Here is a 14,916-nt window from a genome sequence, read left to right on the forward strand (position 1 = left end):
TCTGGCTTTAAAACATTTATCAATCAAACACCAGAATATGATTGATTACGGATTGGGATTAAGAATATTTAAGAATATAGAAGGAATTAAACATAAAAAAACCAACATAATTTTAATCCTATATTGGTTTAAAAAAGAAATTAGAATCAGACACACAAACTAGAAAATAAAAAAAGATGTTGACCTGAGAAGGGGTTAGGACCCAAAAAAGGGGCTAGGACCAAGAGAAGGTCCACCGATTTATACCGTCCCACAGGGAGGGCTGGGGCGCCACCTGTTGATCAACCTCTCTCTCTCTCTCTCTCTCTCTCTCTCTCTCTCTCTCTCTCTCTCTCTCTCTCTCTCTCTCTCTCTCTCTCTCTCTCTCTCTCTCTCTCTCTCTCTCTCTCTCTCTCTCTCTCTCTCTCTCTCTCTCTCTCTCTCTCTCTCTCTCTCTCTCTCTCTCTCTCTCTCTCTCTCTCTCTCTCTCTCTCTCTCTCTCTCTCTCTCTCTCTCTCTCTCTCTCTCTCTCTCTCTCTCCACCTCTCTATCAGGGCTGCCTCTCCTCGGGTGGAAGAGGAGGGGGAGTATCGTTCACCGAGTGACAGGAAATGAATCCTTCACTAAAACGATGGAGGAGAGGATGCATTAAAAATAGAACTGGTCCTGAGCGATCCGATAGCACACCGTGCAGAGCAGAATCACGGTGATGACAACGACACATTAATCCATAAGGTGAGTCCCTTTAGCCTCCGTCTTTCTTTATATGTAGCCTATATGTATTGTTGTGCGTGTAGCCCGTTACAGTGTTGTAGTCTACCGTCCAACCCCCACATCTGCAGAAAACAGAGAACACGACTAGAGACGAACGGCCCCTGCTCTCATTCAGTCCACGCCATATTTCTAAGTAGAATTCGAATTGCTTTATAAAAGGCTAATTACAAATCTTTCCAAGATCTGTCTTTTTTGCCTTTAGACTATTTTATGAAATCCTCTCATACAAAAAAAAAAAAAGACTGTCGATCCTGTCGAACTGTTGTTCCGAGCTCCGTGGTATACTGATCATTCTGTCCTTTAATAACTCGGAGTAATAGACATCTGTTGGGAGATAGATGAATTGATTGAAGACTGTTTAACCAGTTGAACCAGTCTATTATTAATGGATGAGGAGCTCGTCTCCATGGCGACGGAGAGATCTCCCAGTTATAAGATGTGGCGCGTGGGCGCACTATGTCCGACACATCTCTTATGCAGCCTCCTGTCCACTCCATGAAACACTGTTGGGTACTTAAAGACGCGATGCTCATATGGGGAAAATGTTTATTTAGCAGTCTAAGGTAGTCGAGTGTTTTGGGAGTGAAGCAAGGCAGTAGACCTTGAGTCAATATTGGGGGTGGGGGGGAGAGGGGGGGAACCAAATCTCAACTAATAATTCACTTTATTCTGCAAGAGAAAAGTAGTAGTACACAACTGGATTTGGACCGGGAGGGTTTGGGTTATCAGCAATGGCGGCTGGTGATCAAAAATGTTGGTGGGGCGCTGTAATCGACGGGGGTCTGGGGGTCCCCCAGAATTTTATTTTTTTAGTAGATTTGATTTCCTGTATTCTCATTCTAGTGCATTTTGGGGTTGGCCACTACCTGTTAGGCCTACCTACTATTTATTCAGTTTATATGCTACAGGCTGAAAGACTTATCTATGTAGGCCTAACTTACTTGCTCCTTTTTATTATAACATTGCTTGGGGAGTCCAATTCCTCCACTGAAATGGGTGGTTAGCGATCTATCTCTTCTCTCCATGTAGTTGTGTTGCGCGAATGCTGCTGAGGGAGGTAGCCTATTTGATTGATTAGCTGAATTGTCCAATCATTTGGTGATAACAAAAAAGAAAAAGCGATACCATTGGCCTGGGGCGCACGCTAGTGCGACCCGAGGGCGAATTTTCTTGGGCCAATGAAAAGCTGTCTTGAGACAGCAATAAATTTGCGAGCTTTATATAGTGGCGAAGTCACGCCCCTTCCGGTAGAGCTCATGGGACCTATGAGATCGAAAAATATGAATGGGTGTCAATGGAGAGAAAATAATTATTTTCTGGTCCCAGTCTTTATATGCCTTGGATTACAGATATGTTGTTTGTGGATTTAAATGATAATTTTTCATGCAAAGAAAACTAAAAATTTTCGTGAAGAAGTTTGATAATTTTAGGTTTTATGTGAGGCCGCTTTGTGAACTACAGCTCTTCGCTGCTCTCGACGCATATGATATACGTCACCACACCCGCACTTGGAACTCGGTACAGAGATGGCGATCTCTCTGCTCCACTTCACCACTTTTTTTCAAGGAGAGGATAAAACCATAGAAAGAGGTGAAAACCATTATAAGTCGGGGCACGTGCAGAGTTTCATTGTTGGTCTTCTCCACGCCAGTCGCAGGGAGCGTGACGTCACATACGAGCCGTGTAGTCTTTCTCGTTGTGTTTTCTCTACAGCCTTTATCTGAACAATTGCACAATAAACGGTCGAACTCTTTGCATGAAAAATTATCCTTTAAATCCACAAACAACATATGTGTAATCCAGGGCATATAAAGACTGGGACCAGAAAATAATTATTTTCTCTCCATTGACACCCATTCATATTTTTCGATCTCATAGGTCCCATGAGCTCTACCGGAAGGGGCGTGACTTCGCCACTCTATAGTGTGGCGAAGTCACGCCCCTTCTGGTAGAGCCCATGGGACCTATGAGATCGAAAAATATGAATGGGTTTCAATGGAGAGAAAGTAATTTTTTCTGGTCCCAGTCTTTATATGCCCCGGATTACAGATATGTTGATTTAAATGATAATTTTTCATGTCAAGAGTTTGACCATTTATTGTGCAAAATTGTTCAGTTAAAGGCTGTAGAGAAAACACAATGAGAGACTACATGTCTCGTATGTGACGTCAATTCATTTAGGTGATTCGGCTCACACAGGACAGTACAAGACCACACAGAACAAGGGAGACAAGAAGTCTGACTGGACGTAGACAATAAAAATCACATTAAAACTAAACACATGCGTTGATAGATAGATAGATAGATAGACATAGATGCAGTGACTGAATGTTGATGATAAAACTGATTGATGTGCATAAGATGAGTGTGTGCGACTGTGCGTGTGTCCTTCCCGGCTTCAGCATACTGCATGGTTATGAAGGCCTTGTTGCTGGTTGTGTTCTTAGTGAAGCAGCCTAGCCTAGGAGTTGGAGAAGTTGGAGTTATTGTGTACGTCCGTGCGAGAGCAAGTGAGAGAGCACACCCGCCGTGCTGGGGTTTGGCTTGTTGTGGGCTGTCTGCCAGCGTCCGCCAGGTTGGACGAATGTGCTTTGTGTATGTGTCCACTGATGTATCTGTCTGATCGTATTTGCTGTAAATGGATGGTTAAATAATGCCACACCACGATCCTTCATACTGCAGTCACTCATTTACAATTGCGAGTCTAATAGGCTACACCTGGCATTTATTCAGTTGATTGCTCTTCTGCGCCAGATTTGTGCCAATTATTGTCCTGTTAATGCACAACTTTGCCTCTCCTTGTTTTAAAACAACGTGCATCCAAACAACTTTAGACAATGTAGCCTCAGTGTGTCTTTATGAATACTATGGCATATCGGATTATCAAAATTGTTAAGTGTGTGCGTTTGTGTGTTGTCATGTAGGCTATAGACTGATTGTCTTTGCTTGCAGCCATGAAATATTTTAATGTTATAGGCCTACTGCATATTGAGAAGATTTTGATTGATATTGCACAACAATCGGGAGATGGGGACCACCCCAAATATTGATGGGTATTTCGCACACTGGGTAAAAGCCTAGTGGCAAAGATGCAGGCAAAGATGTTGTTACTGGAGCTAGTAGGCTACCATCAACACGTGGGATAACTAATCGGTAATGTGTTTACAATGTCGGGGGAAAGATTCAATTAGGGATTATCTGGGGGGGGATTTCACAGCTGGGACTGGAAGGTTAGCCCATAGCTAGCATTATGCCTTCTGTATCTAGATCAGGAGCCTCAAACAAATTTTGGTTCAGGGGCCACATACTGATTTACTGGACCGGACCAGTAAAATAATGGCAAAATAACCTACGTCAACTCCAAATCTTTAGCTTTGTTTTTTAGTACTATGCTTTATCATTCAGCCTACATTTGTAGCCTACATAATCACGGATCACAAGGATCTATATTAGCACAACACATTTATTCACAGATAGGCCAATGGAATTGAAATAAAAAGCATTTCACATTCATTAACAACTGGTTTATTTTATATAGAGTAGAGTGAATAATTTTTTACATCTGAACACCTGAACCAACTCACCACACTAAACAAACTCAAGTGGGAGCTATGAAGAAAGCTATCATACTGCCTGGAAAATGTAAATGTGCACATATAAATAAAATATACAAACATAAAAGTCATAGCAGTGCATGAGCTATGAGATTAGGCTACATCAGATCAAACAGTTTTGTAGGCTACTGAAGCTGAGAATGATATGCTGCACAATATTCATTGTCTTTTAACATGAAACCTGAGTAAACTTATTTTAAAGATCTGTATTCATCAGAGTGCAAACATTTCTGAAAGAGCATCACAAGAATTAGGCCCAGGCCTGCTTGATGATTAACTTTTTTTTTTCTCACTGCAGTCTATTTGCTGCTGTTGGCTCCTGAAACTTGGCATCTTTCAGCCTTTACGAGTGCATCAATATCAGCTGTCAAATCTTGAGTCGCAGCACATTTCACAATGTCATTCAAGTGTGTGTTTGTTAACCTTGAGCGGTGCTTTGTTTTATTTAGGTTCATTACAGAGAACACCTGTTCACAAAGCTAGGTAGTCCCAAACATGGATAAAACCTTTGCAGCCAGGGATGTTAATTTGGGGTACCCTGGCAAGAGATATTGATAAAATGTGCCCAAGCCCACCGACGCAAATTTCTCCTTCATATTGGTATTACATTGCAAGTCAATTATCTTGAGTTGGATGTCAGCTGGCATGTAATAAGGCTTGACTGTAAATGGCGAGCGAAAAATTGCAAATTCCTTCTCTAGTTCACTGAAGACCTGAAACCTCCGCTCGAACTCCTGCATCAATCCTGTTATCTTGTCTTTGTATTGATCCATATCAGCATTACGTCCGGTCGCACGCACAGCTGTTAGACATGGGAAGTGGGCGGTGTCACCGCTAGAAAGCTGCGTCTCCCAGAGCGACAGTTTTAACTTGAATGAGCGTGTACTGTCGTTATACTGAGTTAAGATACTGTTAAGATTATTCAGTTGCTGTGTAATATCCACCATAAAGGCAAGCTCCTGCACCCACTGCAGACGTTTAAGTTCCTTCACTGGGCTACCCTTTTTCTCCATGAACTGTCCAATTTCCTTTCGTAGCTTAAAGAAACGCTTGAGCACGGCACCTCGGCTTAACCACCGTACTTCAGTGTGGTATGGTAGGCCAGCCTGAATTTCATTATCTCTGAGAAAAGTGTCAAACTGACGGTGATTCAGACCTCGCGCTCTGATGAAATTTACAGTTTTTACAATCACACTCATAACATGACCCATTTTTTTGTGTTTTGCAACACAACCCTTCTTGATGCAGAATACAGTGAAATGCCAACAATTCTTGTCCCCCATTTGCGGACTGTTATTTCTCATGGAATTTTGCTACAACGCCTGTCTTTCTCCCGACCATTGATGGTGCGCCATCTGTAGCCAGGCTGACGGCACGGGACCAGTCCACTCTGACCTTGTCCAGCGCTCCAACGAGAGTGCTGAATATGTCTTTCGCTGTTGTAGTGTCCTTCATAGGCACCAACTCAAGGAACTCCTCGGTGATTGTCAAAGGCTCATCAACACCCCAAATACTGTAAATATAGCCAGTTGAGCAATATCTGTTACATCAGTTTTCTCATCAATTACAACCGAAAAAGCAATAAATGACTTGATTTTGCCATTCATTTGGCTGCCCAAGTCTCCTGAGAGCTCTGTTACCCTATCTGCGACAGTGTTCCTCGACAGACTAATGTTGGCAAAGGCAGATCACTTGTCAAGGAACCCGACTTCTGCAGCCTTCAGCATGCATGTTTTCACGAACTCACCATCAGAAAATGGCTTGGATGCTTGCACTATCTCGTGAGCAATAAGGTAGCTGGCTTTCACTGCTGCATCACTGACCTCGCGGCTGAAAGTAAAAGTAGACTGTTGTTTCTTCAGACCAGCTAACAATTTGTCTATCTCCTCTTTTCTTAGTTGTCCTTTCAAATGGTGATAATTTTCTTTATGATGAGTCTCATAGTGGCGCAGAATATTATTTTTTTATTGCTGATTACATACCAAGCACACTGCTTTTGTATTCACCTCTTTGAATAAATAATTCTCAGTCCATTTTTCCTGGAAAAATCTGCACTCTGTGTCCAATTTTCTTCTTTTTGACAAAGACATTTTGGTCATGGGGATGTCACCCTTGATAATTTCTTAATTGTGGTGAAACAAGGACAAGTGCGGCATTCCTTCCTTTTTTTATTTTGGCTGCCCCCTAGCGGCTGGAGTGAGCATTTTGGTAATTTCTTTAAAAAATCATAACTCATCATCACAGGAATGGCCCAGAGACATACTTTTTTTTGACTGACTTTCTCGAAAATGTATGCTCTACAAGTCGCAGGCCTGATCAAATCATCTCCGTATGCCGTATGTTTGACACCCCTGATCTAGATCATCTCACTAAGTTTACCGGTACTTATCTGAACGACATAACGACATAATCACTCTATATATATACTGTCACTAGATATAAAGAAAACGTTGACTTTCAATCGGTGCTATTCACTGACAGTAAAAAAAGACTGTCGTTATTGTATGCTGTGCTGTTCATAGACTAGCTCCAGCACTCGTTGCTGCGTTGCTAAATGATAGCAACTCTCCACTCGTTCTACTCTGAACCTGCATTTAATTGGCTTTGACGGACATCAGTAGTCGGCAGTTCCTCATTCGCCCTGTCACGTCTGACATGTTCGAAATTATACGGCTGTGGACCATCATACATGTTATTTGTGGTTCTTGCCACCTCTTAGACGGCGTAGTTCTAGTAGCCTACTAGGCTGAGGCTACTTTCCACCACTCTCCCCAACGTGACGTCATCTCAGAGTTGCGTTAGAAAACACCAGTGCTGTGTTCCGATATCCATACTTCCATGAGTACACTTAAACGTAGTACACTAACGCACTCACTAAGTGCGCTGATTTTCAGATGTCAGTGTAGTTCCAAATCGACTACTCTGTGGTGCACTAACCGGGAACTACGATTGCAACTGCCGCCACGGCTCCTCCCCCGCAATAAACATCCCGCTTTGAACGGTGAACTCTTTACACATAGGCATGGTAGTTATAAAAAGCTATTAAAGGCACCCAGTGCAACTTTATGTAAACATTCAATGAAAAATAAACATTCAATTTCTAGTCTTTTGTACATGTAGTAAGTTTCAATAACTCCATACCATTACATATCGACATTCAAGGAGCAAAGATGAGACGTCGTTGTGTGGTGAGAACTGATAGAAAATCGTAAACAACAACAATCGCCGGTGGGGAGAAGCCATTTTTCCATTGACTGGAAGCCTGCTTTATTTATTGTAGGTTACAAAAAATAAAGAAAATGGCGGCATTGTTGTTGTTATCGATTTTGTATCAGTTCTCACCACACAACGACGTCTCATCTTTGCTGCTTAAATGTCGGTATGTAATGGTATGGAGTTATTGAAACTTACTACGTGTAAAAAAGACTAGAAATTGAATGTTTATTTTTAAGCCTCGAAAGTTGCACTGGGTGCCTTTAAAACTACAAAATGACTCCATTAATGCTGGCTATGTGGACAATACTTGGGCCTATTAAAGAAAATGCGCCAACGTTGGCTCAGGTGCCATCGGGTTTTGAAAATAAAAACACTTTACATTTTCAATAAATCATATTCACCTTCATTTTACAATGTTAAAAATTCTATGTTCAAATATTAAACTCAAATATTTTCAACGTCCTAAAATTCAACCCGCCAAAGTCAGCATCAAAATTCAATGTATGAAATTCAGTGTTAAAGGTGTAGTTCGGAATTTTAGACATAGGGACTGATTCCTGAGTTAGCCTTTGTGTTCTTTATCATTGGAGACAGTTTTCAACACATTTCATTCAGTCCTTCTAGTTGCAGAGTTCGCTCGTGCTAGGCTAGCGCAAGTCAACGGGCAATGCTAGCCTGCTAATAAAACCGTCTTACCCACTCCACAGTACACCCGAGGTAAATCAATTATAGCACCAGACTATAGATGTAAATGTCTGTGTTGATAGAATAATGTTAGAAATAAAACCAACCTTGCATTGCATTGCATTTTGAGGGAATTGCTGTGTCTCAGCAGCAGTGTTATATTCCTGGTAGTGTTGGCTCGTTCGTTCGCGAACCGGTTCGAATGAACGAGTCTTTAGGACGAACTAACCGAACCGGTTCGTATCTCTCGTTCGTTCGGTCGTCTCGTTCACCATTCGATTCACCGGAAACTCGACTGAACGAATGAACGAGTTTCCGGTAGCACTAATTCCACTGAGTCTGACTGACTCAGCTGAGAACCGTGCAATGGCGTGCATTCCATGATGCGATTCACCGTTACCGGAAACTAGGCTGAATCGCGAACGACTCCTCCACGTTCAGTCGAGTTTCCGGTGAATCGATTCACCGGAAACTCGACTGAACTGGGAGGAGCCGTTCACGAATCGTATGTTCGTTCAGCCTGGTTTCCGGTAGCGGTAAATCGCATCATGGAATGGACCCCATTGCACGGTTCTCAGCTGAGTCAGTCAGACTCAGTGGAGTTAGTGCTACCGGAAACTCGAATGAACGAACGAACAAACGAACGATTCGCGAACGACTCCTCGTGGCGAACTGAATCACGCGAACTGGGTCACGGAAACGAATCATTAAATCCACCACTAATTCCTGGTAGTAGGCTACGGCAGCGGCGGACTGATACCTAGGTTACTGGCTCCGTTACCGAGAAAGTAGTCCCTCAAAATACGATGATTCATGCGATGCAAGGTTAGTTTTATTTCTAACATTATGCTATGTTAGCAATTGATGGTTTTAAGGCACTGTGGAGACTTTTTATCACTTAAAGTCGCCGAGGGATTTGTAGACTGGTTCAGCTGTTGGACGCGTGCATTCAATAACTCTCACGTTCCTCTGCTTGCGATTAACCATTTATTTAAAAGATCCAAAGAACGGATGCCTTACGGTATTATGGTCAAAAATAGTTTTCTCATCCAGCCTCACATCACCTCCACCTGTGCTGATGAGCTCTCACAAACCCCCCCCCCCCCCCCCCCCCCCGTCAACAATTGTTTGCTACCCCCCCCCCCCCCCCCCCCCCCCGTCAACAATTCAGCACAGGGGGCTGGTAGGGGGAATTTGGGGGGACGACGACGACCATAAAGGAGTTATGCTTAGGGCCCCAAAATAGCTAGCAGCGGCACTGCCCGAAACACACATATCATTGCATTGGCTGTAACAGGCACGGACGTATTGATTACTTGAAAGATTATGGGCGACCTACGTCGTTTATAATATTGTTAATAGTCCAATATAAACATTTCAGTTGCGTTGGTATTTAATTTTCATTTGCTTGTTTAGCTATGTACAGTTAACAGTTAACTGTCATAGTCCGCACCTGGTTTTCCCATTCACCTGCCTGACACCCTGATCTCTCTCCTAATTAACCCAACAACCTTTACCTTTCCTCCCCCGTAAGGCAAGCCCACAACGGACCGAATATCGGCGTCGGTGAGAAAATCGGCATCGGTGACATGAGTCTATTTGGTGTGGTCGCTCAAATCGGCCACGTCGGCGTACATTTTAGCCGATTCAACATGTGTAATCAGCCATTCGAGTCGGTCATTCTTTTACCATTCTGATTGGTGGAGGGCTAGCAGCCTGACTAGCGATTCAGTGAAGCCCGGAAGTGAGGATGGTAAACATACCAAATAAACAGTGTAATCAAAGATTTTTTGGTCTAGAGAGGACCTGCTACTTCCGGTTTTCGTGTTTTTGATGCTTAAAAAAATAAATATCCTGCTCTAGCTGTATGTATGAATATTACTGAATTGTGTTTTTATTTTACTAATTTATGTTTTATTTGTGTTATATTTCATACCTTTCATATATTTCAGGTCATTTGGCTGATTTCAGATGTCTATTATTTTCATATACGGTTCAGAATCATATCAAAACATTATATTATGTATTGAATAATAGTTATAATAACTAACTATTAGCAAAAGTCAGTGGAGATTATTATATATGTGGATTGGTTTGGTCTAGAGTTATTTGATATAGTGCAGTCATTCAGGATCAGCGAGGTAATAGAGTGTGTTGCTGTTTTCACACTCCCTGTAAGAACAAAATGCTTTTGACTTTAATGACGCATTTCCCATTGCGTCAACATCTCAGGAGATGAGCTATTTCTGAGATGCTGGAACCAACATGTCTGGCCCTAACAATCATTCCAATGTGTCTATGATTTATTTATTGAGTTTCTTCCACTTCACTGTTTGGCTTTTTCTGAAGGAGGTAACCCTCATCCATGTCCCTAATGCATGCTGACTATATCAATGAAGCATATGTCTTTCAGAACATTTTAAATACCTGAGTAAGCCAATTTCCGTCACAATTACTTTTAAACCTATGCAACTTAGAGGCTATATCAAAATAAATATTCTGTGTCGTTTGAGAAAACTCCTTAAAGTCATTCAAGTTTCTGAAATACAATTTTTGTGTGTCTAGGCTTGAATCTACCGGGAGATGGAGCAAGATGTAGAGAGTCCGGCCTTCGGGAGGCAGCCCATGTGGACCAAACCAGCCCGTGAAGACCTCCCTAAACAGCTGGTGGACAAATCCGCTGCTAAGAAGATCCAGAGGTATGTGCGGAAGGACGGGAAGTGCAATGTCCACCATGGAAATATCCGTGAGACATACCGCTACCTGACAGACATCTTCACCACTCTGGTGGACCTCAAGTGGGGGTTGAACCTCTTCATCTTCGTCCTGGTCTACACAGTCACCTGGCTCTTCTTCGGCTTCATGTGGTGGCTCATCGCGTACCTCCGTGGGGATTTGGATCATATCGCAGATGACCAGTGGACTCCATGTGTCAATAACCTCAATGGGTTTGTCTCAGCGTTCCTGTTCTCCATCGAGACGGAGACCACAATCGGGTATGGATACAGGGTCATCACCGATAAGTGCCCGGAGGGGATCCTGCTGCTCCTCATCCAGTCTGTGCTCGGCTCCATCGTGAACGCCTTCATGGTGGGCTGCATGTTCGTCAAGATATCGCAGCCCAAGAAGCGTGCGGAGACCCTCGTGTTCTCCACCAACGCTGTTATCTCCATGAGAGACGGTCGGCTGTGTCTCATGTTCAGGGTCGGGGACCTCCGCAACTCACACATCGTGGAGGCGTCCATCAGGGCCAAGCTCATCAAGTCCAAGCAGACCAAAGAGGGGGAGTTCATCCCCCTGAACCAGACAGACCTCAACGTGGGCTACAACACAGGGGACGACAGGCTCTTCCTGGTGTCGCCACTGATCATAAGTCATGAAATCAATCAGCAAAGCCCCTTCTGGGACATCTCCCAGGCCAGCCTGGTGAGAGACGAGCTGGAGTTGGTCGTCATTCTGGAGGGGATGGTGGAGGCCACAGGTAAGCAGATAGTTCACTGTAAACCATTGTTGAATGTCATGTTAAGATTTGTATTTTAAAGGTCTTTATTATATCCTGTTAAATACTTTAAGATTCGCTGTTTTCCTCTATCGCTCAATCCTCAACTTACTCATTGCACGTTCTCAAAGAACGTATAAACTCATATTTAACTGATATCTGAGGTTGTTAGACATATGGCCAGTTGTTATTTATATTTATTACACGGCTCTTCTCAATGCTTTGGAACCCTCCATTCACTTGCATGGGCCTTCACATCATCCGGCGGTGAATAATATTTCGATAATTGACCATTGCTAAGCATATAATGTCCACTGTCAAGGAAAGTGGATGTTTTTGCCATCTTTCGCTCCTCAAGTAGTCCGGTAACTTATCAACCCCAGCATACTCAACCTCTTTGGCTGACTACATCTCCGCTGATCAACACTACGAACGCTTTACAAATAAATTGTAAAAAGACACACCGTGTGTTTACTTTTTCGTTTTGGTAAGTCGCCGTGTAATAAGCAGGATAATGTATAGAATGTTGCTGGTCATTATCGACAGGGCGAAGCAAGACACCTCCGCTTCGCGTCGGTGTCCTGTTCGCCCCATCGGGGCTTATTTTAACGATAATGACCGGCATTCTATACATTATCCCTTACTTATTTCACGGCTCTTCTAAATGCTGGGGAAAGCTCCTTTCACTTGCATGGGCCTTCCCAACTTCTGAGGGTGAATTATTTTTAGATTTTGTTGCTAAGCATATAATGACCGCTGTCAAGGAAAGTGGATTTTTTGCCTCTGATTCACGTCTTTGGTAGCACTCCGCAAGTAGTCCGGTAACTTATCAACCCCAGCATATTCGGTTGCTAAGCGACGTCAATGTCTTTGGTGGACATCTAATGGCTAATTGGTTACCTTGTCGTATGCTATGTGCAGGCTGTTTCTCAAACGGGCAGTTTGAGCAATTTAGCAGTAGTTTAGCTGCAGATATATTATTATCGAGTACTTACTGCTTTGTCATTTGATAATGAAACACATTATAAATATTTGAGTCTTTGTAAAACAATGAATCAATACATAATTTTGTTGGGTGTGAATATAGCTAAATTTACCTTGATGGCGATCCATTATGTCTATTGCAATTGTATGAATGCATATCTGATACACAGTAGGCCTACAAGTCTCCTTTGTGTTGTGTTGTGTTGATTTAAAACAGACGACTTCCCCTAAACCTCCCGTTGTGTGGCTTGTATGTTCAGGTATGACATGCCAGGCACGAAGCTCATATGTAAGCAGCGAGATCAAGTGGGGATACCGCTTCACACCGGTTCTCACCCTGGAAGATGGCTTCTATGAAGTGGATTACAACAGCTTCCACAACATCTACGAGACCACCACCCCCAGCTGCAGCGCCAGAGAGCTGTCAGACATGAGTGGCAGGATGCGTCTCCCTCTCACCTGGTCACTGGCCAGCAAGCTGAGCCAGCAGGGCCTCCCTGACACCCATCTGGAGTCAAATGTGAAGAAACTGGCGGACCTGGACAGTAAGGAGGACACGAAGCAGCCGGAACGCAACGGGGAGATCGGAAGCATAGAGAGTGAATCAAAGGTCTGAGGAGCAGGCTGGGCCTGTATGTGTGCATGGATGTGATGGCTGAGCAAGGGGGGATTCAAAGGTATGATTGAGAGTTCTGATTGGTACTGAGGTCCTCCAGGTGCAATGCGTTAACCAGGAAGCCCTGTGCTACCAGTACCACCCCAGGGTGACTGCCGTCTCATCTTATGTTGCATGTCCACACGATGTAAACCTCTCCACACAAAGTAAACCTGTCCACACGATGTAAACCTCTCCACACAAAGTAAACCTGTCCACACGATGTAAACCTCTCCACACAAAGTAAACCTGTCCACACGATGTAAACCTCTCCACACAAAGTAAACCTGTTCACACGATGTCAACCTGTTCGATGACGATATTTTCTATTCTAAAGTTCTAGGGAATTAGCATTTGTATTTTTGTACATAAAATTTTTGTTTCAACTGTAAATAGTAGAGACATTTGATAGAAATCATATAGATTAATAAATATTCTAAACGTTTTGTTGATTTGAAGTGAAATAAAGTAAACATAGTGAGCATGTGTCGTAACAGCAGCACAGTTCTGTGAATATAACGGTGATATGGTGATTAGCAAATGTGTTTTATATTAGTACAACTCTAATGTAACTTACTAAATGTTTTGAACAATTCAGAATCGATTTTAATCTGATTTTATCTTTGTGAGAAGTCTAACCATTACAATGCACCTCAATGGCAATTGTTTGACACTTAAAAGCATTATATAATTTATAAAACTGAATGCCTTAAATAAATCTCCCAGTTTAACTATTCTACGTGGAGAAAGAACGGACAGTGAAGAGTCAAAAGTACACTGTTTCTACCAACAGCTACAGCCCTGAGAGAGAGCTGAGATGCTTTACCATCAGGGCAGCTGTCGTTGTTGATTCCATCTAACAACTGCAGCCAGGAAGTAATGTTAGAAAGCCAGATCAAACCGCCCAAGAAGATTTGCAGTTAGGGAACAGCTAGCCTGAGAGAAGGCAATGAATATTATCACTAATCTAGTAACTTGTAATGCAAGCACTCTGCAAGCACAATAACTGAAATGGACTCCCTCCGTAGCGCCCATACACGCATATTCAAAGAGGCCGATTTTAACGAGTTTAGGGGACAGCAAATCCGACTGGTGCTCGGTCTGGATGTGAAGATCTGTCTTAATGGTAATTAATTTCACCTTCAAACATGTATTATAGTGATGTGTTGTCACATTTATTATGAAACAAGCCATTCCCTCGGCAGTATTGAAGCTGTAGAGACAGGCGGATTTTTAACCTGGAGGTTAAATTGATGCGGAGTAAAACAACTTCTCTTTGCTGAATCAGATCCAGGTCAGGCATTGGCACAGTCAACTTTAAACAGATATTCTCATTGTGTATTTATCTCACTAATAGCTGACGGATGGCTATGCACTTTAAATGCATGATATACCAGATTACCAGTATCTAAGGGGATTACAGACGATCATCTAAGATAAATAATCATTGGTAAAGGCTAAGAAGAGGGTATGAGAGTTAAGTGTAAAAGGAGAGAGCATAAAGACAAGCT

At 42.8% G+C, this 14,916-nt stretch overlaps 1 protein-coding gene across 1 annotated transcript; it reads left to right on the forward strand.

The window, feature by feature from the left end:
* Positions 1-388: 388 nt before the first annotated feature.
* Positions 389-13,630, forward strand: kcnj6 (potassium inwardly rectifying channel subfamily J member 6). The gene is made up of 3 exons (XM_060056356.1): positions 389-714; positions 10,833-11,748; positions 13,011-13,630. The coding sequence occupies exons 2-3, from the start codon at positions 10,851-10,853 to the stop codon at positions 13,364-13,366; spliced, it is 1,254 nt and encodes a 417-aa protein (XP_059912339.1). The 5' UTR covers positions 389-714; positions 10,833-10,850; the 3' UTR covers positions 13,367-13,630.
* The last annotated feature ends 1,286 nt before the right edge of the window (positions 13,631-14,916 follow it).

Source organism: Gadus macrocephalus, chromosome 7, assembly GCF_031168955.1.
Source record: "Gadus macrocephalus chromosome 7, ASM3116895v1".
Taxonomy (NCBI): domain Eukaryota; kingdom Metazoa; phylum Chordata; class Actinopteri; order Gadiformes; family Gadidae; genus Gadus; species Gadus macrocephalus.